At 50.1% G+C, this 22,973-nt stretch overlaps 1 protein-coding gene across 1 annotated transcript; it reads right to left on the bottom strand.

The window, feature by feature from the left end:
• Nucleotides 1–1,296: 1,296 nt before the first annotated feature.
• Nucleotides 1,297–22,528, bottom strand: TRAIP (TRAF interacting protein). Its single transcript, XM_047693706.1, has 15 exons — nt 22,296–22,528; nt 16,761–16,818; nt 16,167–16,250; nt 14,006–14,045; nt 13,268–13,395; nt 11,967–12,061; nt 11,356–11,469; nt 10,334–10,421; nt 9,638–9,727; nt 9,132–9,220; nt 4,398–4,553; nt 2,671–2,719; nt 2,247–2,396; nt 2,097–2,147; nt 1,297–1,896 (listed from the first exon to the last, which is right to left on the bottom strand). Exons 1-15 carry the CDS (start codon nt 22,391–22,393, stop codon nt 1,777–1,779), a joined length of 1,410 nt encoding a protein of 469 aa, XP_047549662.1. The 5' UTR covers nt 22,394–22,528; the 3' UTR covers nt 1,297–1,776.
• Between the last annotated feature and the right edge of the window lie 445 nt (nt 22,529–22,973).

The raw sequence follows: 22,973 nt of genomic DNA, 5'->3' as shown, positions 1-22,973 counted from the left end.
ACCTCAATTCTATTCTCCTTCTGTCTCTATGAATTTAGCCATTCTAGATTCCTCATTTAGGTGAAATCATACAGTATTTGTCTTTGGAGTCTGACTTATTTCCTCAGGGTCGTAAGTTCTCAACTTGCGAAGCTGACTCATCAGGCTCCCACAATTGGGAGGTTAGGGCTAATGTCCCCAGTTTAAAGGAGCGGAGACACCCCGAGAGGTAGGGAGTTTGTTAAGATCACTCAGCTGGCCTGGAAGCTATTAGGCAGCCACAGAGGGCCCCCTAACTTGATGCTGCACTTCTCCTCACCAAACCTCCTTGGTTCAAGGCAGCAACAGAAGAATCTGGCTCCCATCACAAAGAGCATTACTTTCTCTCTGTGTGGCCCCTCTGGATGCGCTGGAGGCACCTGGGCGTGCTCAGCATGAAGCACATGGGCACCTACCTTCATTCCCTGTGCCAGGCCCATGCTGGGCCCTGCGGAGAGAGATGAACCCCCATGCAGTAGTGAGAAAGAGAAGTATAGGAGACCTCAGCCAAGAAAGAGGTCACAAGGGGAAGTCTGGGAGAAAGTACTCTTTTTTTTTTTTTAATATTTTATTTATTTATTTGACAGAGATCACAAGTAGGCAGAGAGGCAGGCAGAGAGAGAGAGAGAGAAGGAAGCAGGCTCCCTGCTGAGCAGAGAGCCCGATGCGGGGCTCGATCCCAGGACCCTGAGACCATGACCCGAGCTGAAAGCAGAGGCTTTAACCCACTGAGCCACCCAGGCGCCCCTGGGAGAAAGTACTCTTGAAGTTAAGACCCAAAAGTCACAGATTATTCATTTTGCTTGCTGGGAGTTCCCTGTATGGCTATACCTGTTTACCTAATTGCTTTCCAGCCTATGGCATTTGGCCTGTGCCCAGCTTAGAGACTGTGGACAAAACTGCAGTGATTTAGGGGCACCTGGGTGGCTCAGTGGGTTAAAGCCTCTACCTTTGGCGCAGGTCGTGATCCCAGGGTCCTGGGATTGAGGCCCGCATCAGGCTCTCTGCTCGGCATGGAGCCTGCTTCCTCCTCTCTCTCTGCCTACTTGTGATCTCTGTCAAATAAATAAATAAAATTTTAGAAAAAAAAAAAAACTACAGTGATCTCATTCCTGCTGGGGTCTCCTGGTGCCCTATGAGGGGGCACATGCTTCAGGGTAGGGCTACTGAGTCTGAGTCTAGGTGAAGGTCCCATTTTAGAAAATTATGCCAAATGGTTTGTCAAAGGTTGATGCAAATTTATACTCCCAGAGCCATGAAGAAAAGATTCTATCTTTTTTATTTTACATAGAAATCTCCCCTCCCCTGCCCAACCATCCTCTCCCTATCACCATCCCCATCCTGCTCAGCTCTGGCCATGCCTAGCAGCAAGTCAGAAGTAGGCAGAAGCTTGGGCAGGCTGAAATTGCCCAAGAAGCCCCAGGCACTTTGGTCCACACAGTCAACAAAAGACCTTAGTCTCAAGAACCAGCAGCAGCCCAGGCACATCGGCTATAAACAGGGGCCTTCAACAAGGAGCCACACGTAGGCCCAGTATGGTAGACCCAGTTGGGGTGGGGTGGGGGGGTGGACAGGCAGGGTGAGTGCAGGAAAAGCAAGGCTTCTGGGCCTCACCCTCACCCCCATCTTTTTGTCTACCCTTGCCCTTGGGGCTGGTCCTGGAAGAGGGGCCATGCCCCCCACTCCCCCTGCAGAGCCAGTCCTGGCCTGTAACTTGGAGGCACAATATCTGGCCATTGATCTGGCTCACTGTTTTCACTACCACAGGAAGGTGTCCAGCTTGGCCTGGGAGGGAGGGAGCACTCGTCTCGCCACCACTCTCTGCTTAGTCTTGGGCTTGGGTTTCACAGGCAGTGGGCGGATCGTAGACGTGTCCGTCTGAAGAAGATGTCAAGGAAGAGGCCTAAAGAAGAGACTGGGCAGCAAAGGCTTAAGCTTGAGGGCTGGGCAGCTCTACTCTGAGTGAGGTCTAGCTCTGCACACTTGAGGCTGTAGCCACTGCCAGGCTGGGGGCTGGGATACAGGTGAGGGATGGTGTGGCTAGCTCAGCTCTGCCCAATGTTACAGAACAAGGATACAGGTTGGATGAATTTTGTCCGACCTCCAAGCCCATCGAATCCTGTCCTTACCTAAAGCAGAAGGAAGAAGTGAGTGGGCCAGGCTAATAGGCTAGGAGGCTGGCCACCCAAGAGCACTGGCACTTGCCCCTTGGGGGAAGCCATACTCACTGCATCTGTGCTGCGACTGGGCTCTGCCTTGGCTCTTTTGGGCTGTTTCTGGCCGAGGACGGCATTCCGGATGAAGACAGGAAAGGCACTGGCCAGCTCCTCATCTGGCTCTCCCACACAGCGCTGGCCGCCCAGTGAGAGCTGGGACTCCTGGAGGGCAGACCCCAAAGCCAGACCTGATGAGCCCGGTGGCAGCAAAGGAGGGGCTGGGTTGCGGCAGTGGAACAGGACCAGGACCTCTGGCACCTCACCCGGATGCAGAAAGGATAATGAGAAGAGTTCCCAGGTAGTTCTGAAGCATTTCAGTCCTGGGCCAGGAATGAGAGGTCTCTGGCAAGACCCTGCCCCCTCAGCGGCCCAGCTTCACACTCAGTCCTGGCAAGGGTTGGATGGCGACTGCCTGACTTCTTCTGGGAAGCCTTACCTGCTTGGGGCCTTTGGCCATCTTCTTGGAGATGTCCTGAACGGGAGAGCTGCGAGAGCGAGACATGAAGGCAAGAGGCAGGTGAGCAAGACACAAGGCCAGGCAAACCAGGCTCAGCACACAGCCCTTAGGGAGCCACCACGGGGCACGGCTTCTGTAATGGTGGTGTGCTGGGCAAGGCCCCTTGGTCAGCCCCACCCCACGTGCAGATCTCTGAACAGCTGGACATGATCACAGCTGCCAAAGTGGGGAGGGAGAAGTTGAAACACTTTCCAGTCTTGTGGCTTCCACTTGGAGCCAAGCCAATTCCAATGCTCCTCAAGGCCTCAGGCACCATAGCATGTCCTGGGCTCTTTGTGGGCCTGGAGGCCCTGCTGATTCACCACCCACAGGAGGAAACCCAGTCACGTCTATACAAGCAGAAGGCACTTCGTGAGCTAAGGCTTAGCCGCATTTGCCCAGAGAGGGGCCACCAGCTCCATAAGACCCTTGGTTGAGAGCTTAGAAAGTGTTCTCATTACACAGGGCTAGGCCATCTTCCTAGATAATCTGTGCAGGCAGGGTCTGGGAGGAGAACTGATCATGGCCCAGGCCGTGACCATTCACTCCCAGCTTCAGAACTAGACACAGTATTTCCATCCAATTCCTGAGGACACTAGCAGCTGAATACTCTCTCCTGGTATTTACTCAGGTGGGTAAAAGGATGGTAACGTAGCTCTGACCATGTGGCTTCTCAAAGCCATGAAGACAGAGCCAAGATTGGGCCTGTCAGCTCTGGAGCCCTCCACTCCTGCCCTCATAGCCTGTGGTGAGGCTACATGATGACCATGGGAAGAGTCTCCACTTGCTGCAAGTTTGGCCCTGGGGAGGTGGATCCAAGGGGGAAACATCCTGGGTTCCCCTACCCTCCCTTTAGGTCCTAAAGATGATAGAAATGTCTTACCCTTTATAGCAAAAGAGACAACATCAAGAAACCAGTGCCCTAGGCACTTGTAAGTCCCGATGGCAGCCCATATGCCCAAGGGTTGCTTTCCATGGCTACCATGCCTGACCCCGTATGACATAGGTATCTCCAGCCCTGAGGGCGGGGAGAGATGGGGAGCCCAGCTGGCTCTCCATTTTGCCCTCTCCCCAGTAGTCTTCCACCTTCACTGCCTAACACCTTGATTTCTTTCTCTCATCTCCAAAGTCTCTGATTAAGGAACATCCGTGGAGGCATTCCCAGTCCTCTATACCCCTAGTACAGGTCCCACCCAACCCCTGCAGCTCCCCACAGTTTCTTATACTTGCTCCATGGGATACCCCCTTAGGTGGTAGAGTCCTGGGCTCCATGATTTGAGATGGTCCTAAGCATGAGCCCAAGAGGCACACAGTAGAAGAGGAAGTTCAGAGTCCCTGGCCCAGGACTCCGGTGGGCAGGCATTCAAGGTATGGGGAGCACACACATCCCCCAGCATCATCAACCCAGACCTGACCGTACTGGGACCCCTGTGCTCTCTCCAACTCACATTACAGCACATTTGCTTAAAGGGTGATAGTGATGACTACGATAAGCAAGAGAAGAACTCAGGAGAGGGAACAAGAGGTGGTCAGAACCAAAGTCATGGCCAACCCCAGGTGACCCTCACTGCCCTGTCAGCCACTTGGAGTGACAAGGGCAGGGCCAGCAGAGACCTCTTCATTATCCTCCCTCGAGGCTGTGGACAGGGCCAGGGACTACTACTTACTGTGCTATCTCTTGGCAGAGCTTCTTGGCACGGCTATGATGGATGCTGGAGGCCTGGGATGGAGGGGTGTTGACATCAAAGGTGGCATTGAGGTCAATGTCCTCACCAAAGGCTGGTCGGCGAAGCTTTAGGCTCAGCATCTCCATAGGGGCTGGGCTATAGGCAGAGTGGGCCTGGTTACTCTGGACCACCGTGGCAGTCCAGAAGGACAACAGTCCCTGAAGTATCAGAGATGGCCTGGTTCTAGGGGTCTGGAGCCCACATCTGGCTCAGGGCCACCCTGCAAGGAAGCCTGAACCTCTATGGAAAAAACCACTTGGCTTAGTGCTTTAGTCATGGGACCAGTGAAAGTCTTCAAGACATGGAAGGAAGAAAGCAAAACACACACAAAACCCCAGTGTACAAACAAAAGGCTGCGTTTTGACCAAATAGCTTAATTTGTCAGAATGTAGTGCAAGGGGCCAGAGATGTGCCCACAGACTGATGGAGATGGCAAATGGCATAATTTTGGAAATAGTCAAATGACTCCCCAGAGGGCTGGCACTTTCACAGCCTAAATATGATGCAGACATTAAACTCATGTTTTTGGAGAGTAAACTTAATAACATGGGGAAATGCTCATACATGACATTTAAAAAGTAATATGAAACTCTGTGATAAAAGAAAAAACAGACAAGTTGGACTCCAAAAAGATTTAAAATTGTGTGCATCTAAAGACACTTTTTGGGCACCCAGATGGCTCAGTCAGTTGAGCATCTGATTCTTGGTTTTGGCTCGGGTCATGATCTTGGGAGTCGTGGGATCGAGCCTTCCATTGGGCTCTGGGCTTGCAGCAGAGTCTGCTTGTCCCTCACCCCCTGCTCCCATGCTCTCTCTCTCAAATAAATAAATTAAAAAAAAAAAAAAAAAAGACATGGGGTGCCAGGGTGGCTCAGTTGTTAAGCGTCTGCCTTCGGCTCAGGTCATGATCCCAGGGTCCTGGGATTGAGCCCTGCATCGGGCTCCCTGCTCCATGGGAAGCCTGCTTCTCCCTCTCCCACTCTGCCTGCTTGTGTTCCCTCTTTTGCTGTCTCTGTCTCTGTCAAATAAACAAATAAAATCTTAAAAAAAAAAAAAAGAAGAAGACACTGTTAACAGAGTAAGAAGGTGATTCACAGAATGGAAGAAACTATTTGCAAATCATCTCTCTCGTAAAGGACTAAAATCCAGAATATAGATAGATAGAACTGAAGCCCTATAACGGAAAACAAACAAGCTAGTTCAAAACTGGGCCCAGGGCCCAAATAGACTTTTCTCCAGAAAAGATCTACAGATGGCCAGGAAGCCCATGAAAAGATGCTCAACGTCACTGGTCATTAGGGTGATGCACATCAAGGTTACCATGAGCTACTACTTCACACCCAGGAGGATGGCTGCTAGAAACAACAACAAAAACCCAAACTAACAGAAAAGAACAAGTGTAGGTGAACATGTGGTAAAATTAGAACCCTGGGGTGCCCGGCTGGCCCAATGGGCAGAGCGGATGACTCTTGATCTCGGGGTCATGAGTTCGAGCCCCACATTGGGTATGGAGATGACTTAAAAATAAAATCCTGAAAAAAAAAATTGGAATCTTTGTGTACTGTTGGTGGGAATATAAAATGGTACATCTGTCGTGTAAAATAGTACAGCAGTTCCTCGAAAAGCTAAAAATAGAATTACCATATGATCCAGCCGCTCCACTTCTGGATGTACATCCAGAGCTGAAAGCAGGATCTCAAAGAGACATCCACACAGCTATGTTCATAGCTGCATACTCACAACAGTTAAAAGGTGGAAGCAACCCAGATGTCCGGCCAGCAGCGAACATATAAGCAAAATGTGCTATACATGTCCAACCTGCTACAACATGGATGAACCCTGAGGACATCACGAGCAGAGTCACAAAAAGACAAATACCAAATGATTCCCCTTAAATGTGGTATCTGGAGTAGTCAGAATCATAGAGACACAAAGTAGAGTGGTGGGTGCTGGGGGCTGGAAAATAGAAGTTATTGTTTAATGAGTATAGAGTTTCAGTTTTTCAAGATGAAAAGGGTTCCGGAGGTGGCTGGTGGAGATGAAACCACATCACGTATGTAATGTTACCGAATTGTGCCCTTGAAAATGCTGGTAAATTTTGTCAGGTATGTTTTGCCACTGTAATTTGGGAAAACAATTCTATGGAAAGTACAGTATTGGTGCACACACATCTCCCCTCAACCTTTCCCTACACAGAGAGAAAGGACTTGAAGAAAATATATCACATGTCAACAGCGACCTCTGTGCTAAGTCTGTATTTTCCAAATTCTCAATGATAAGTATGTTGTTGCCTTTATAACGAGGGCTGGTGGTATTCTGTTAGAAAACTGCAGCTATTAGGATTTTTCCAGCCTACCCAGGCCTGGTGGCACTCCTGTGGTCAGAGAACTCCGGGGAGTGGCAGGGCAGCCCCAAGAACATCCTTCCTTTAGGGACCTTGTCATTGGGGGTGTCCAAAGCCCTACTCCCGCTGCTCAAGGACAGAGGGATGTCCTGTAAGGGTATAAATCCCTGGCCGGGAGCTCACTGGGGCATGCGGATCAGAGGAAAGCAAACTACCTGCACTGATTTGGGTGGGAAAGCAATGTGGGAAGCTTGGACTATCTCTTCCTTTCCCTGGCCAAGTCCCTGGAGCCTCTACCCTTCTTGCCTGCAAGTGAAAACAAAGGTTGCACAAACCCACCTCAAATCCATGCCATGCTGGTTGCTTTGCTTTCCCCTCTGGGAGCCACAGCATAAAGCAGGAGCCAAGAGCATTCGCAGCAACACTGTTGTAGTATCTGTTAATTCTGCCTCTATCTACCAACCCCAGCGAGTCCTCTGCCACTATCTCCCACCCCAGAGAGTCAATAAACCTCATCACACCCCGCTCTCTGCAGCCGTGCCACACCCCACTACACCCGGCAGCCCGAGCTGCCCACCCTGGAGGCTCCCACATGCCCCGGCCCCAAGAGCCGGAGCTTAGCCCTCACTGAAACCTCTAGATACAAATGGCATAAGCACCACTTTTCTTGTCATGGGATCTGGCCTGTCCTCGTGGCCTGTCATAGCCGGGGGCTTTGGGGGCTTTGCCATCTGACCCCCCCAGTTTGTCTACCCTACTGGATCACGAGCTCCAAGAGGACTAAGAGGGCCTGACACACAGTGCGCCCTCAGTGAGAACCTGCTACAGAAGTCTAGGCCTCATTCTGGTGTGGAGTGGTAAAGAAAGTAAGCAAAAGCAGGTATGCAGAGTCCCAGGGAGCCTGGAGGCATCCCTCACTGTGGATGCCAGACACAGAGCACAAGTGTGTGGAAATGCCCTGAGGCCCATGGAGTGGGAAGTGCAGGGAGCACGGTGGAGCTTGTAGATAGCAGCCTGGAGTGAGAGCCTAGAAAAAGGATTTTTACTTCCTGCCTTGAGGCAGTTTGAGTTCTAAATGCCTGACCACATGAGATGGCCTTTGAGACTATCAGATCTCCACAAGCCAGGCTCCTGACAGAGCCCTTGTGCTACCTGGGCTTTCAAGCCACCGTGGTCACTGGGCTCTGAGAGTGGAGTAGGGAGGAAGGACCAGACACAGAGTCTAGTTTGTCCAAATCGGCAACACACTGGACCTCACAGAAAATCACACTCCCACAGTTGTTTCTCAGTCCAACCCAGACGGGTGGGCGGGCAGCTCTAGCTCCATGAGGAGACGCTGGAGGGTCTGAGGTAAAAAGGGAAGAGTACGGTTGAAGAACTAAAGGTACGATGAGAATGAGAGGACCCTGGCTTGTTGGCATTCACTCCCCAGTGAGGAATGTTCGTGTAAGGAAGTTTGTGTGAGGAACACAGAGCAAGATGTGGCTCCTGGTCTACTCATCGCCAGGTGTGTGCACACGGGCTGGTTCCATGAGTGCCTCAGGTACAGTGCCGAGAGGTCTGGGAGTGTCTGGTGGGAGAAGCAATGACGTGAAGCCCAGGAGCTGATAACCTGGGCAGACAGGAGAAGCCGGAGGATGGTCACCAGCCTCACCTTCAGGTGGTGGCCGGGTATCTGGTCAGGAGGCACCACAGAGGTTAGCCAGGCAGACTCCAGCAATTGATTGTATGTGAGGAAGGAGCATAATGATTTTCCAAAGGACATTGAAAAGTGACTCAAATAAAAGTCTGGGCCACTGGCTTATGTGCTTTCCGTCTGGGCCAGCAGCTGGGCAGCTAGGCAGGACAGCCCTGAGGGGCTCTTAGCTGGTCAGCTTCTGTGAAACACTCAGGAGGAATGGGCAGCCGGTCCTGGCAGGGACGCCTATCCCTCTGCCTCTTGGCTCCCCCTGCCGGCAGCTTTAAAGCACACATTCCTGAGAGCAGCGGGGAATTTATTTTGGTGACTGGTTTCATGTTTGTTTCAGAATCTGGGGCAGACAGATGCATTTGGTAAGCATTCCATAAACAGGAAGCGTGCAGACAGTTAACCCTCCTGTCCCTTCCCTGCCCGTCCCTAGGTCCTCTCTGGCCGACCTTACCTTGTCAGAGCCCAGAGCTTGCCTCAAAGCTGTTTGCCAATTACATCTTGGCTATGTCCCAGGGCAGGAGGCCCACAGCCTTCAGGCCCACACGGACCACCCACCCAACCAAAGCCAGGAGTAGTGAAGACCCTTTCTGGGGAGTTCTTCCAGCTTATGACCCCTGCACACCCCAGAAAGTCAACAAACCTCTCTAAAACCAGGCGGTTGACAGTCTCAGTGTCCACTGGTGGCAGGTTCAGGGTTTCCTGCAACATCGTTAGCTTTTTTTTCAGGCTCTTGGGGAAGGAAAGAGAAGAGTGTGAAAGGAAGGCTGAGGCAGCAAGCCCGGAGAGACCGCCAAGGACATGGATGACATGCACAACAGGCAAGCCCACTGGGAGCAGGGCAAGGCCTGAACCCCCAACATCCCGAACGCCTGGGATCGTCCAGTCTCAGAACCCCTCTCTGGTGTAGCCTCTCCTGTGGTGAGGCTACGTCCCTGGGGATATAGGTACAGGACAGGCTGTAGGAGAAGACCCACGGTGCTGTCTGTCCTCTAATGAGGAGGCCCAGGCTCCAAATCCTGACCCCCTCTGAGCCAGGAGGATGCAGGGAACCCAGAACCACCACCACAGACTGGGACATAGGTTCCTAGGCTCTCGGAGTACACACAAACAACCTCTCATTCCCGTCTGGCCAGGGATGTCCCTCACCACAATCTCCTTGTCAGCACTCTGTAGATCCTTCTGGGCCGACTTCAGCTCCAACTTGGTCTGGTCTAGTTCAGAGTAGACTGTCTGCAACTATAAGAAAGTGTAGGGAGTAAAGACCAGGCCAGCAGGCGGCCGCGTGCTCTGCCTCTACCTGCTACTACCCAGCGCACGCTCACGGGAGCCCCGGGTCCAGAAGAGTCTGAGGACACACGGGGAGACCCTGGTTTTGTGGGGCCTGTCCGTGTCCATCTGGAGCTGCCTGGGAACTAGGGCTGTGTTCTACACCCAACATCCCATGGAGGCACCAGGCCCAGAGATAAAGCAGCTGTGCTGAAAGAACCGGGTTCCAAGTATGTTCCTCTTACTCTGGGCCTGGAACAAAAGCAGGCCTCTGACACTGTCACATTCAGGATCTGTGCTCTCCAGCCAGCTGAGAGGTGCCAGAGACCAGAGAGAATAGAGGGCATCGTGAATGTACATGTACGGGGGTGGAGGGGCATGCCTGCGTGACCAGCTACCCTAAGTGGACAAGCCACAGAGCCAGAGCTGGGGCCCAGTAACCAGTCCCTGTGGGCCACCCAATGGCCCCATGGAGTCTGCTGCACCATCAGGGCCCACGCTTGTGCTCAGGAGACAGGAACCAGCACAACAAAAGGATAGCCACCACGCCCCTCACCTTTGGTTCCCCACTGTTACCTTGCTTTTGGAAGAAAACAAGTCCTTCTTCAGTTTGTCAGCCAGCTCCCCTGAGGCTTTCCGAGCTTCTTTGAGATTCTCATACTCTCTATGAGGGAGCCAGGAAAAGGGATGTCAGAATGGGGCACCCTGCTGGTCAGACTGCACCCTGGCACCAAACAAACATAGAGCCCAGGCTGTCCCCTCAGCCAGGTCTCCTCCCTACTCTGACCCCTGAGCCCAAAAGGATGGGGCTGCGGAGGGTCCTGCAAGGGGCGGGGGGAGTCTCTGTTCCCTGCCTGTCCTGCAGGCCCTGGTGATTGGAGAGGGTATGCAGAAAGCCTCGCCCTCACTAGGGTCTCAGGAAGAGGCCCCTATACCACCTGGCCCTCACTGGAGACATCTGCACCTGTCAGCCATGTGGCCCCTTTCCACAACCTCACATCCACAGTAGTGGCGAATCTGAGCAAAGTTTCTGATTCAAGTTAGGCAGAGTCGGTAAGTGCTGATGGGAAACAGGCTCCATTTATCATGATGGGGCTTATAGCTCAGAGAATGGTACCAGTCTGCTTAGCGATAACACTTCTGGGGTGCCTGGGTGGCTCAGTCAGTTAAGCATCTGCCTTCAGCTCAGGTTGTAATCCCAGGGTCCTGAGATCAAGCCCCACAAGGGGCTCCCTGCTCAGTGGGGAGCCTGCTTCTCCCTCCCAAATCCCCCCTGCTTGTATTCCCTCTCTTGCTATCTCTGTCAAATAAATAAATAAAATCTAAAAAAAAAAAAAAAGAATAACACTTCCCTTCACACTCATTCTCTCAGTAACCCAATGAGGCAAGTTATTACTATCCCCACGCAGGAAGCTGGTCAGAGGCTAAGAAATTGACTCCTAGCCACATGGTGAGAGGTGGGGTCATGGTTCAACTGAGGCAGGATAGCTCCAGAGCCTGCCCCTTTACTCAGCCTGCTCTGCTTTGTAAGAGATGGGCAACAGAGAGGGTGCCATGGCTTAGCTCCTGGACTGGGCCACAGGGGCCAGAGTACACACTTCTTGAGGGACACGCAGTACACAGCCAGCTGCTCCACCGCGGACTGTCCCACACCCATGTCTCGGATCATCTCCTCCACCTCGGGTCGCTGGCTCTGGAGCAGGAGCTCAATCCTGAAAAACACCCAGCCCACGACATTTAGAATCTGGAGGCTGATGGGTAGGTACCCAGTACAGCTCTGCTCTCCTTTGCTGCTGTTGCTATGGTAACAGCCTGGCCTGCCAGCATGCTTTAGCAGGCGGGTCTACCCAAAGAAAGGCCCCGCAGCAGAGCTGAAGTAGCTGCAGGGATGCTGCTGGGGAAGAACGGGTGCTGACAGGTCCTCAAGGTCAGGGATCCCTGGAGAAGGGTCTCTGGAGCCAAAGACCTGCCAGGTCACTGGGCCACGGGCAACAGAAAGGGGGAAGACTGAGGCCAGGGGCCTCGTGGCAAGTGGAGGAGCCCCCCCGAGGCCGAGTGAGGACACGGGGGCCCACACCCCGCTGGCCTGAGCTCCACATGACCAATGGAGATTTGAGCCATGGAAGTGATCCAAGCCCCACTGCAGTCCTAAGAGCTGGGCCCCGGGGCTGGAGGAGTGAGCTGAGGGTGGTCCCAGCGTCAGGCTCACCGCTCCATGGTCCGCATCTTGGTCCTGAGTCGGCGTGCCTCCTCCTGGGCTTGCCTGCTCTCATCCTGCTGCTGCTCCAAGTACTTCATCTGCTTCTGCACAGCAAACACACCCATGCCCACCTGTCGCTTGGAGGATCCCAGGCACCACAGCTAAAGTCATCCTGAAAACTCTACTCTGGAACTGTCCACTTTTCCAAATGCCAATAACCGTGTGTCCCCAGCCCCGCGGGAGAAAGGCTCCTGGGCCATTCTGGCTTGTGTTTTTTCTGCTCTGACGCCCTACACCAGCTGCTCCTTCACCTCCCTGCTTGCTTCCTCCTGAGATGTGTCTTAACCCAGGCACATCCCACTATCTAGAGGCCCACTGTGGGCTGCTGAGGTCCCATGGCTTAAGGGCTCAGGGTGCATGTCGTGTATGCAGCTGAAGAAACACAAATCCAGGTCTCATTATCTATCATCTAGACCCAAGGACAGTTACCCACCAAGATAGGAGAGCTGGACCAGAGGCAGTGGGCCAGGCTGCCCTCAGCACAAAAGCACTCCATCTCTGACCTGGGAATGTCATCGAAGATGCCCGCTCTGCGGTCAAGTACTGATTCACTCCTTCTCTCCCACTGGCCACGCCACGTGATCCAGCCCAGCCACCAAGCAGGAACAGAGACAACGAACACCCTGGGGCTCTGTCTGTTCACAAAGATGGCTCCCATTCCCTTTCAAATGGCATCCAGCAAGGACTGCTCCTTCTTACGAGGCCAGAACATCAACTGCAGGTTCAGATCAATCGCCTCATGCCCCTTAGAGAGCAAGAGGCTCACCAACCCAGCCTGATACAAAATTCATCTGGGTCTAGAGCGCCTTGCTCTGCAGGCTTTGATCTGCCGGGTCAGCTCAGCACATCTGACTTCAAAGGCCCCCTGCTCCTCCCTGGGATGCTGTTTGATCTGGATCCAGAGAGCAGCCCAGCCAAGGACTAGAGTGTTAATGGAAGGTTCCTCAGTCTGGCTTCATTGGTGGAGTACAAACCACTTTTGGAAACAAGGTCCAGCCTCACTGAGGTCTTGGCTGAGCTGACCCTCCGAGAAGCACCGGGAAGGCCTCACCTCTTCATACTACCTGGCGCAAAATCCGTAAGCACGGCCAATGTGACCCTTTGCTTACGGGCTGGATGGGTACAATATGGGTGGCATGGGGAAGAAGGGATTTGCCTCCATTTTATAACAGCACAAACGAAGGTCATGACCAAGGCAGAAGCAGAAGATGAGCCCAACTGACTTGTGCCCACAGAACCTAGGGACCCACCTTGAGGGTGGAGCACAGCATTTCAGCCTTGTCTAAGGCCTTCTGCAAGGATTCCACAGTGGCGTTGCGCTCTTCCAGCGTGTCCCGCAGGGTGTCAATGATGACCTGACTGTCCCTTTTCTCCTTCTCTGCAGCAGGGGTGAGAAGGGGGAAGGCCTGTTCACTCATCAGTGTAAGAACCTGAGCCCTTGGGCTCCAGCACCACACCCCAGAGCCACGTAAGGAACAAGTCTCCGGTCAGCAAGTTGGGTGGCCTGCTTCTCTCTCTGGCACACACCAAGCCAGGGAAGCTAAGCCAGAGTCTCTTCATGCATGGAATGAGACCCTCTTTCTGCTGCTTAGAACTACTTGAGTAAAGATTTCACTGCTCTCCACTCCCAAGAGTCTAGTTAATTCATCATCTTAGAACTCAAGCAGGTTTCCTACGAAACTCAGCAGCCAAACTCTCTCCTAGAAATAGTCTGTCCCATTTGGTAGTCCCTTCCCAGCCCCAGTCCTGGGGCTCTCTCTTTGTCCTCAGACAAAGAGAGAAAGCTCATCGGGCCTAGGTGCACAGCTTGAGGCACCTCCCTTTCTTCCCCTTTCCTGCCAATCACAAGAGCTGGCAAAACTCTTGGCTGTACAAAGCAGGGAGAGCCCCTAGCTTTACCAGAAGGCTGGAACCATTTTTCCCAGGGCCTCTCCCCCAAGCACCTACATCAGGGGCTTCCCAGGACCCCTTGCCTCTTACTAACTCACCTTTCTGAGAAAGCTGGGCTCTGGTGTTATCCAGTTCATTCTACAAGGCAATATCCACAATAAGAAGCAGAAAGGCATCATACCTGGCTTCCACACAGCATCCCAAAGGCTTGCAGGGAGATCCAGGAGGGGACAATGAGGCCTGCAGGTCCAGGGAGGCACAGACCCTGATATATGTCATGGCCAAGCTAGGCCCACAGTGGAGAGATACATCTTGCTTTTTTATCTCTGTTTTTTTTTTTAATCATTTTTTAAAAATTTATTTTCAGCATAACAGTATTCATTGTTTTTGTACCACACCCAGTGCTCCATGCTTTTTTTAAAAAGTAGGTAAGATGGAGGAAAATAATCTCAAGTACAAGACCCTGGGACAGGGAAGGAGGCAGAACAGGGCAAGAGAGGGGCCAGAAAGGGGCAAGAGAAGTGAAGTTGGGACCTGTGGGATCAGTCTCACAGCAGAGGCTTCCATCACTTCCTTGGCCCTGTGCTGGCCCTTACACTCTCTGGGCTTCACTGACTGGGGACACAGAGTTGGGAGGGCTAAGGACCTTGGGTCACCACTCCTTCCCTCTACCCCAGGTCCTGCTTGCTCCACAGTCTACTTCTCTCCAAGCTCTGAGCTGGCTCTGTGTACCACGAATCTTCTAACCCTAATAAAGTAGGTAAGCTGGGACAACCTTGTGTCTCTGGATGAAACCTCACACGTGCTAGGCTCTAACCAGACTATTGTGAGGGTCAAATGAACCTCTCAAAGCCCGGGCGTTAAGTTACAGAGCCACTGCCACAGAACCACTGAGAGGCTGGGGCAGAAATGAGTCCAGCTCCCATTCAGGAGTTCGGAGCACTCAACACCCCCATGGGCAAGAGAAGTTTTCCATAAGCAGGAAAACCAGACACTGTAGAACTGAAAGGCTTGACCAAGGGTTCATGGTGGTGCTGGATGGAATTCAGGTAAAGCTTCCCCCACATCACCCTTTCCAGGTCAGCACGAGACTCAGAATTTCACTGGTGACCAATACTAAAGACCAGCCTCAGTAGAGGGATGAGCTCCCTTCTGTCAAAATCCCCCACCCAGGACTCCAGGACAAAAGCTTTCGGTGGCTGGGTGGCTCAGTGTTGGCAGAATATCCTGGAGAGCAAATGGTGGGTAGAGAAGGGCATGCATGGGCTGCCAGAGAACAGACACCAACCCAAAGCTCCCCCAAGTTGCCTGCCTCCTACACTTAAGCAAGATGCCTGCAAGCCCGTGCTCCAGACTACTCAAGATGCTGCCTCTCTGTCTCTTAGATCTGGCTTTGAAAGCCAGAAAGAAAGGAAGCTGCCTTTGTTGTCTTTATCACAGGGAAGATGCAGCTTAAAACCAGGAGCAGTTACCATGACGATGAACGTGCTGGCTTTAAGCACAAAAGCTCCACGTTCTTGAAGCAGGAAGGTTCTAAGGACATCACAGCAACCCGGGGCCAAGGCCAAATGAACCCTGGGCTGACAGATGCCCAGCAAATGAACCCTCGCGTCCAGGTGCATTGTGAATCCCAATCCCACTTACTCAAGAGGTTTTGACCAATTCAGTCCCCCCGGTACACAAAGAAAGTTAAATCTTGGACTTGAAGGGAAGAAGTATAGGAGGAATGGTGGGTTTCTGCCCTGGCTCACATCCTGATTCCAGTGGTTCTGCCCTCCATTCCTGGTTCTGGAAAGACTCGGGCAACTGGATATATACCAAGCTTCCCCACAGTTTTGAGGCACAGCCAGGTTTGTGAATAGTGGGTCCACACATCCTCCGTGGCTGAGGACTAGAAGAGTTTTCTGATCGGTTTCTAGCTGTCCAAGCAGCAAGGTGGGCTGGGAAGTATGGCTGCACAACCTCCACGAGGTGAGAGAACCTCAGGAGAGACACTCTGGCCTTTGGTGGGAATCTCTCTGAAATCCCAACAGTGAAGGCTCACAGTCACGTGGCTCCCTTCTTCCCCAACAGTGTATCTCTCCAATGACTGGGTCTTTATCATCACTTTTCCTTTGCTCTCTTCCCCTCTGCCTTGAAACCTCTACAAATCTTCCTCCAGTCTCTATCTCCACAGTTTACACACCCACCCTGGGAGGGAACAGAGAGTAAATTCTCAGAGGGCTTGCAGTGCAGTAGAATGACATAAATCCCAGGTACCTTTAAGAATTCTGCATCTAAGACACTCTCCTCCTCTTGGGCAAGGTCAAAGAAGAGCTTATTAATAATGGTTCTTCTGCCAACCTGGATGAAAGGACAAGAGAGAGTATGACTGTATAGCTGGGTCATGTGCAAGGCCGACAGGAATGGACATGCTGCTTGACATGGAGCCAGGCCTGTTCTCAGGCCTAACTTTTCACAGCACATCCCTTGGAATCAGATGAGCTCTGTAACCCTACAGGTTGCCCACGCTGGTGCCACTCGTTTGGTGGTTTCTGAAGTCATGTCACCATAGACCCATGTGGTAACTGTTCGAAAGACCGACCAACTCTAGGTGCTGGGCACTGAGGATGGGGAAAGGCAAGGAAGGAGGTCAAATTTAGCTAGGTGAAGACCAGCCCGGGCAACAAGTCCATCTGCCAGCTATTCTTGGACACAAGTAGGTCTCCTGAGCCACTCAAAAGCACAAGTAAGGCTTAATCAGCCTCAAACCATGAGGGTCTGAAAAGGTCAAAGATATTGTTCAGTTTCAGAGATTTTTTCTCATTCCTCCTCCCCAGCAAGGAAAAGGTGTTTTTACCCCATCACCCTCACCTGGATTCGACACTGTGGGCAGGTCCGACTTGGTGCTGTCTCAAACCACTGAATTAGGCTGGAATGGGAAGAAGAGAAGCAGACTGGTGAGCCCTTGCTTGGGCACAGACGTACCGGCCAGGCAGTCACCCTGACCACAACAGCGTCTGACTTATTCCTCCTCAACCTGATGCCTGACCACAAAGGAGGGTAGTATCACAGTGGGACAGCACATCCCATGGGGCCTCACTGGTACAAACACTCTGACCAGTCGGCCCTTTTTTGGCCCTGTTGGTGTGGCCGTCCTGACCCGAGCTGCTCTTTTGTCAACATTCCAGGCTCTGACTAGGACGGAGCAGCAGCCAAAGCCCAGGGTCCCTCAAAGATAGGGATTCCAATAACACCCCCACTTTAAGCTAGGACTCCAAAGGGCTACACTTTCAGAGTAAGCGTACACTAGAAGTAAATGCAAGTTGTGGTAAAAGCAAAACACAGTCCAGCTTCACCTCATCTATCTGAGTGGTCCAACAAAACCTCAAGCCTTAAACTCTAATTAGTCTCCTACTAGTCGACTCTCCCACCAGGGACCAGGGAGAAGCAGAGTCCTTTCTGGAAGGTAATATCATCATCCCAGGCTTGTTTTTTTCTTTAAATACTTTTCCATATATTAGGCATGAGATAAATTCAAAGGTACCCAGGTATAGCGATGAGAATGAGTCTACATCTAAGAACAACATTATGGATGAATCACATACACATAACATGGAGGAAGAGAAGCCAGATACAAAAGATATATTATGTATGACTCCAATTATGTAAAGTAAATGTTTTAGGTTGTTTGTTTTTTAAGATTTTATTTATTTATTTGGCAGAGAGAGAGAGAGATCACAAGTAGGCAAAGAGGCAGGCAGAGAGAGAGGTAGGGAAGCAGGCTCCCTGCCTAGCAGAGAGCCCGATTCGGGGCTCAATCCCAGGACCCTGAGATCACAACCTGAGCCGAAGGCAGAGGCTCAACCCACTGAGCCACCCAGGTGCTCCCGTTTTAGTTTTTTAAAAAAGCAAATAGGCAAGGGAAAAAGCACTACGCATGCAAACCAGAACATACACACAAAGACTTCAGATATGGGAATTGTCAGACACAATGTAACACAGCATGCTAAGGAAATAAAGATCAAGACTGAAAATATCAGTAGAGGGGTGCCTGGCTCAGTCGGTAGAGCATGTGACTCTTGATCTTGGGGTTTTGAGTTTGAGCCCTGTGGTAGGGGTAGAGTTTATCTTAGAAAAGAAAAAAATATATCAGTAGAGAACTACAGAATAAAAGGTGGCATGGCAGAATTTAATAAGAACCAAACAGAAATTCGAAAATAAAAAATGGCCAAAATTAAGAATTCAATGGATGAGTTTAATGGCAGTTTACGCACAGTTGAAGAATTAGTAAAATGAAAAGATAGGTCACAAAAAACACTAAGAATCAAAAAGAAAAATATATGAGATGGTAAAAGATATAGAAAATAATGTTGGGGCGCCTGGGTGGCTCAGTGGGTTGAGCCGCTGCCTTCGGCTCAGGTCATGATCCCAGGTCCTGGGTTCGAGCCCCACGTCGGGCTTTCTGCTCAGCAGGGAGCCTGCTTCCTCCTCTCTCTCTGCCTGCCTCTCTGCCTACTTGTGATTTCTCTCTGTCAAATAAATAAATAAAATCTTAAAAAAAAAAAAAAGAAAAGAAAATAATGTGAAAAGCTCTAGCATACATATAATAAGGAGTTCCAAAAAAAAAGTATTAGGTAGAATTATGCACATTCCCCAAGAAGTCTATATCCTAATTTCTCAAAACTGTGAATATTTTACCTTATATGACAATAGTAATTTTGCAGATGTGATTTAGGATCTCGAGACAGGGGGCGTCCTGGGTGGCTCAGTCGGTTGAGTGTCTGCGAGTGAGCGTCTGCCTTCGGCTCAGGTCCTGATCCCAGGGGAATCAGGGATAGAGCCCCATATTAGGTTCCATGTTAGGTCCTGGGTGGCTCAGTGGGTTAAAGCCACTGCCTTCAGCTTAGATCATGATCCTAGGGTCCTGGGATCAAGCCCTGCATAGGGCTATCTGCTCAGCAGGGAGCCTGCTACCTCCTCTCTCTCTGCCTGCCTCTCTGCCTACTTGTGATCTCTGTCAAATAAATAAATAAAATCTTTAAAAATAATAATAATAATAAATGAATAAGTCTTAAAACAAACAAACAAACAAACAAAAACCTTGAGACAGGGAGATTATCCAGGTGTGCCCCCATGTAATCACAAGGGTCCCTAAGTGAAGCAGGGGTGTCAGAGTCATACAGAGAGAAATGAAGATGGAAAATGGGGCCATGAGCTAAGAAAAGCATATATCTACTTACAAATATTGACTATAACCCGGTAAACCCATTTTGGACTTCTGACCTCTGGAACTGCAAGATAGTAAATCTGTCTTGTTTTAAACCACCAAGTTAGTAGTAATTTGTTATAACAAATGAGGAACTAATATGAAAAGAAAACAGATAATAAACTAGAGACAAGACCTGAAAAGATAATGGCTGATAATTTTTCAAAACTAATTACAGAAACCATTCCACAAGTTAGAGAACCATAATGAATCCCAAGCAGGATAAGTACAAAAATGGTAACAAAAAGAGAGCTGAAGTGCTATGTTATTGTCAGACAAAATAGACTTCAAGTTAAAAAAGGTACAAAAAACAAAGAAGGACTTTATATATTGATAAAAGGTACAATCCAACAAGAAGAAATAACAATTATAAACACACATGTACCTAACAACAGAGCCAAAAAAAAATATATGGAAGAAAATTGGACAGGATTCAAGAGAGAAATAGACAGCTATACAATAAAAGTTGAAGAGGTCAATAACCCAAACTTTTAATAATGGATAGAATCATCACACAGGTAATCATAAGGAAATAGAGGGCTGAGACAACATAAACCAACTAGATCTCACACACAAATACTCCACCCAATCACAGCAGAGTATGCATTCTTCTCTAGTGCACATGGAACATTCTCCAAGATAGACCATATGTTGGGCCACAAAACAAGTACCAATAAATTTTAAAAGATTAAAATCATACAAAGTGTTTTTTCTAATCACAATGGAATGAAACTGAAAACCAGTAACAGAAAAAAAAAAACTGGAAAATTCACAAATACATGGAAATTAACACACTCTTAAATAACTGATGGATCAAAGAAGAAATCATAAAGGAAATTAGAGAATACCTTGAGATGAGTGAAAATGAAAAGACCACATACCAAGACTTACAGAATTCAGTGAAAGCATGCTAAAAGGGAAGTTGATAGCTGTAAACACACACACATTTTTAAAAAATACCCATTAGATAACTATTATTTAAAAAAATGAGAAAATAACAAGTGTTGACAAGGATGTAGAGAAATTGGACCCTTGTGCATTGCTGCTGGGGATGTAAAATGGTGCAGTTAATGTGGAAAACAGTAAAGCAGTTCTTCAAAAAATTAAACATAGAATTACCATATGATCCAGTCATCTCACCTCTGGGTGTAACCCAAAAGGAAAGCAGGCACTTATACAGATACTTTTACACCAGTTCATTGTAGCATTATTCATAGTAGCCAGAACACGGAAACAACCCAACATCCTTTAACAGATGAAGGGATAAATAAAATGTGGTATTCCCATACAATCGAATTTTAGTCATAAAAGGAATGAAATTCTCATACATGCTACAGCATGGATGAACCTTGAAAACATTATGCTTAGTGAAGTAAGCAAAACTCAAAAGAACAAATACTGTATGATTCCACTTACACAAGATACCCAGAATAGGAAAATTCAAGGAGAGAGAGGGTAAAATAGAGGTTTGGGGGGCAATGGGGATGAGGGGTAATGGAGAGTTGTCATTTATTGATACAGTTTCTGTTTGGAATGATGGAAAAGTTCTGGAAATAGATAAAGGGAATTAAGAAGTACAAACTTCCAGTTATAAAATAAATAAGTCATGGGGTGCCTGGGTGGCCCAGTGGGTTAAAGTCTCTGCCTTCAGCTAGGTCATGATCCCAGGGTCCTGGGATCAAGCCCCGAATCGGGCTCTCTGCTCAGCAGGGAGCCTGCTTCCCTTCCTCTCTCTCTCCCTGCCTCTCTGCCTACTTGTGATCTCTTTGTCAAATAAATAAATAAAATAATTTAAAAAACAAACAAACCAATAAATAAGTCATGGAGATGAAAAGGAAAGCGTAGGAAATATGATCAATAATACTGTTGTATGGTGGGTGCCTGGGTGGCTCAGCAGGTTGGGTGTCTGCCTTCCCATCGGGTCAGAATCCCAGGGTCCTGGGATCAAACCCCACACTGGACTCCCTGCGCAGCAAAGAGTCTGCTTTTCCCTCTCCCTCTGCACTTTTCTCACTCTCTCTCTCTCAAATAAAAAAATAAAATATTTTTATTAATTAATTAATTAGACAGAGAGAGCACAAGCAGAGGGAGTGGAAGAAGGAGAAGCAGACTCCCCACTGAGAAGGGAGCCTGATGGGGAGCTGGACCCCAGGACCCTGGGATCATGACCTGAGGTGAAGGCAGTCACTAAACCAACTGAGCCATCCAGGTGTCCCATAAATAAATAAAATCTTTTTAAAAATACTGCTGTATAGTGACAGACAGTGACCACAATTAAATCGTGGTAAGCATCGACTATTGTACAGAATTGATAAATCAATATGTTGTGCAACTGAAACTAATATAATATGGTATGTCAATTATATTTCACTTTAAAAAAAGAGCTCTGAATCAGCCAGTCCACAGATGCTAAGGGAATCTTTCCTCACCAGCTGTACATTCAAAGGGTCAGTAGGATGGCTGGATTAGGGAGCACCTCCTTGCCCTCCATGTTTGTTTGGCTTTTTTTTTTTTTTTTTTTTTAGATTTTATTTACTTACTTGAGAGAGAGAGAGAGAGAGAGAGACATCACAGAGGGCAAGGGAGAAGCAGACTTGCTCCATCCCAGGGCCCTGAAATCATGACCTGAGTCGAAGGCAGGTGCTTAACCAACTGAGCCATCCAGGTGCCCCCTTGCCCTTCCTTCCATGTTATCTTGGTATTCTTGGCGTCAGTGAATACACTGAGTCCGACCAACGAGATGACTCTGGGTGGAATAATCCCAAACCATCAACCAAACCACAAGTCGGATAGCCAGAGGCCTACCAGGTTATCTCAAAGAAATAAAAGCCCTCGTTAATTTGGCGAAAGTCACCTCTGCCCGGACTAATAATTTTGAAGTCACATCTCTCTGCTAGCGGATCAAGGAAGCCCCTACTTTAAGTTCACCGAACCAACTCTGTTTCCCTGGACTCAGTTCAGCTGTTACCTCCTCCGGGAAGCCTGCCCAGACCCGCCTCTGCTCAGGTCGGGTACCTACCGTGGGAATCAGTCTAGTGCCGTCTTAATTACCTGTCTGGGCTCCGCCGGGGGACCCAACACCCCCGAGTTCTGTAGCCGTACAAGGCCGAGAGCCCGGCCCCGCCACTGTGGTCACTCACCACTGAAGATGGAAGGTGTGGCCGCAGTGGATGGCGGCCACATCTCGGGAGTGGTCGAAGAAGTCGGAGCAGATGGTGCACAGCGCACGAATAGGCATGACGACTGATCTAAAGGGGATCAGGCAGCCAAGGAAACCTCGACAGGTCCAGCTTCGCGGCCGCGCCCCCGCGTCCCCGCGGGCTTCAAATTTGGCTCCACAGCGCAACTTCCGGGAGCGAACCGGAAGTGGTGATAAGGTACGTGGAGGCGGAGCCCGGGAGCTGGGTCTGGATTGGACGAGCCATGGGGGCGGGGCTTAACGACCGAAGAGATTCCTGGGGCTGAGCGCGAGACTGATCTGTCAGTGGTATCTCTCCAGTAGCTCCCGGAAGGATTCGGCAGGTACCCGCAGTAGCTATGCCGCCGGCTGGCCCCTTTGTGGGGCAAGATAAGACATTATGGTCCGAAGCCAGATCTGGTGCGAAGCGCGCCCGGCACGGGCTCCTCAGCCCTGTTCTATTAGGGCAGGCTTCTCTGCACCTCGGGAGAGTCGAGAAGACCGAAGCCATAGGGAAATGGGACAGTTGTCCCGATGGAGAGCGGTCTCCTGGGCTCCGGGCAATGCCTGGCCATACGCCCGGAAGCCCATAGTTCCCACAGACTAAAAGAACGCCCCATTCTCTCAGCCCTCAGCTCTG

This window comes from Lutra lutra, chromosome 1 (assembly GCF_902655055.1).
Source record: "Lutra lutra chromosome 1, mLutLut1.2, whole genome shotgun sequence".
Classification (NCBI taxonomy): Eukaryota; Metazoa; Chordata; class Mammalia; order Carnivora; family Mustelidae; genus Lutra; species Lutra lutra.
This window is presented reverse-complemented; position numbering and strand designations above follow the sequence as displayed.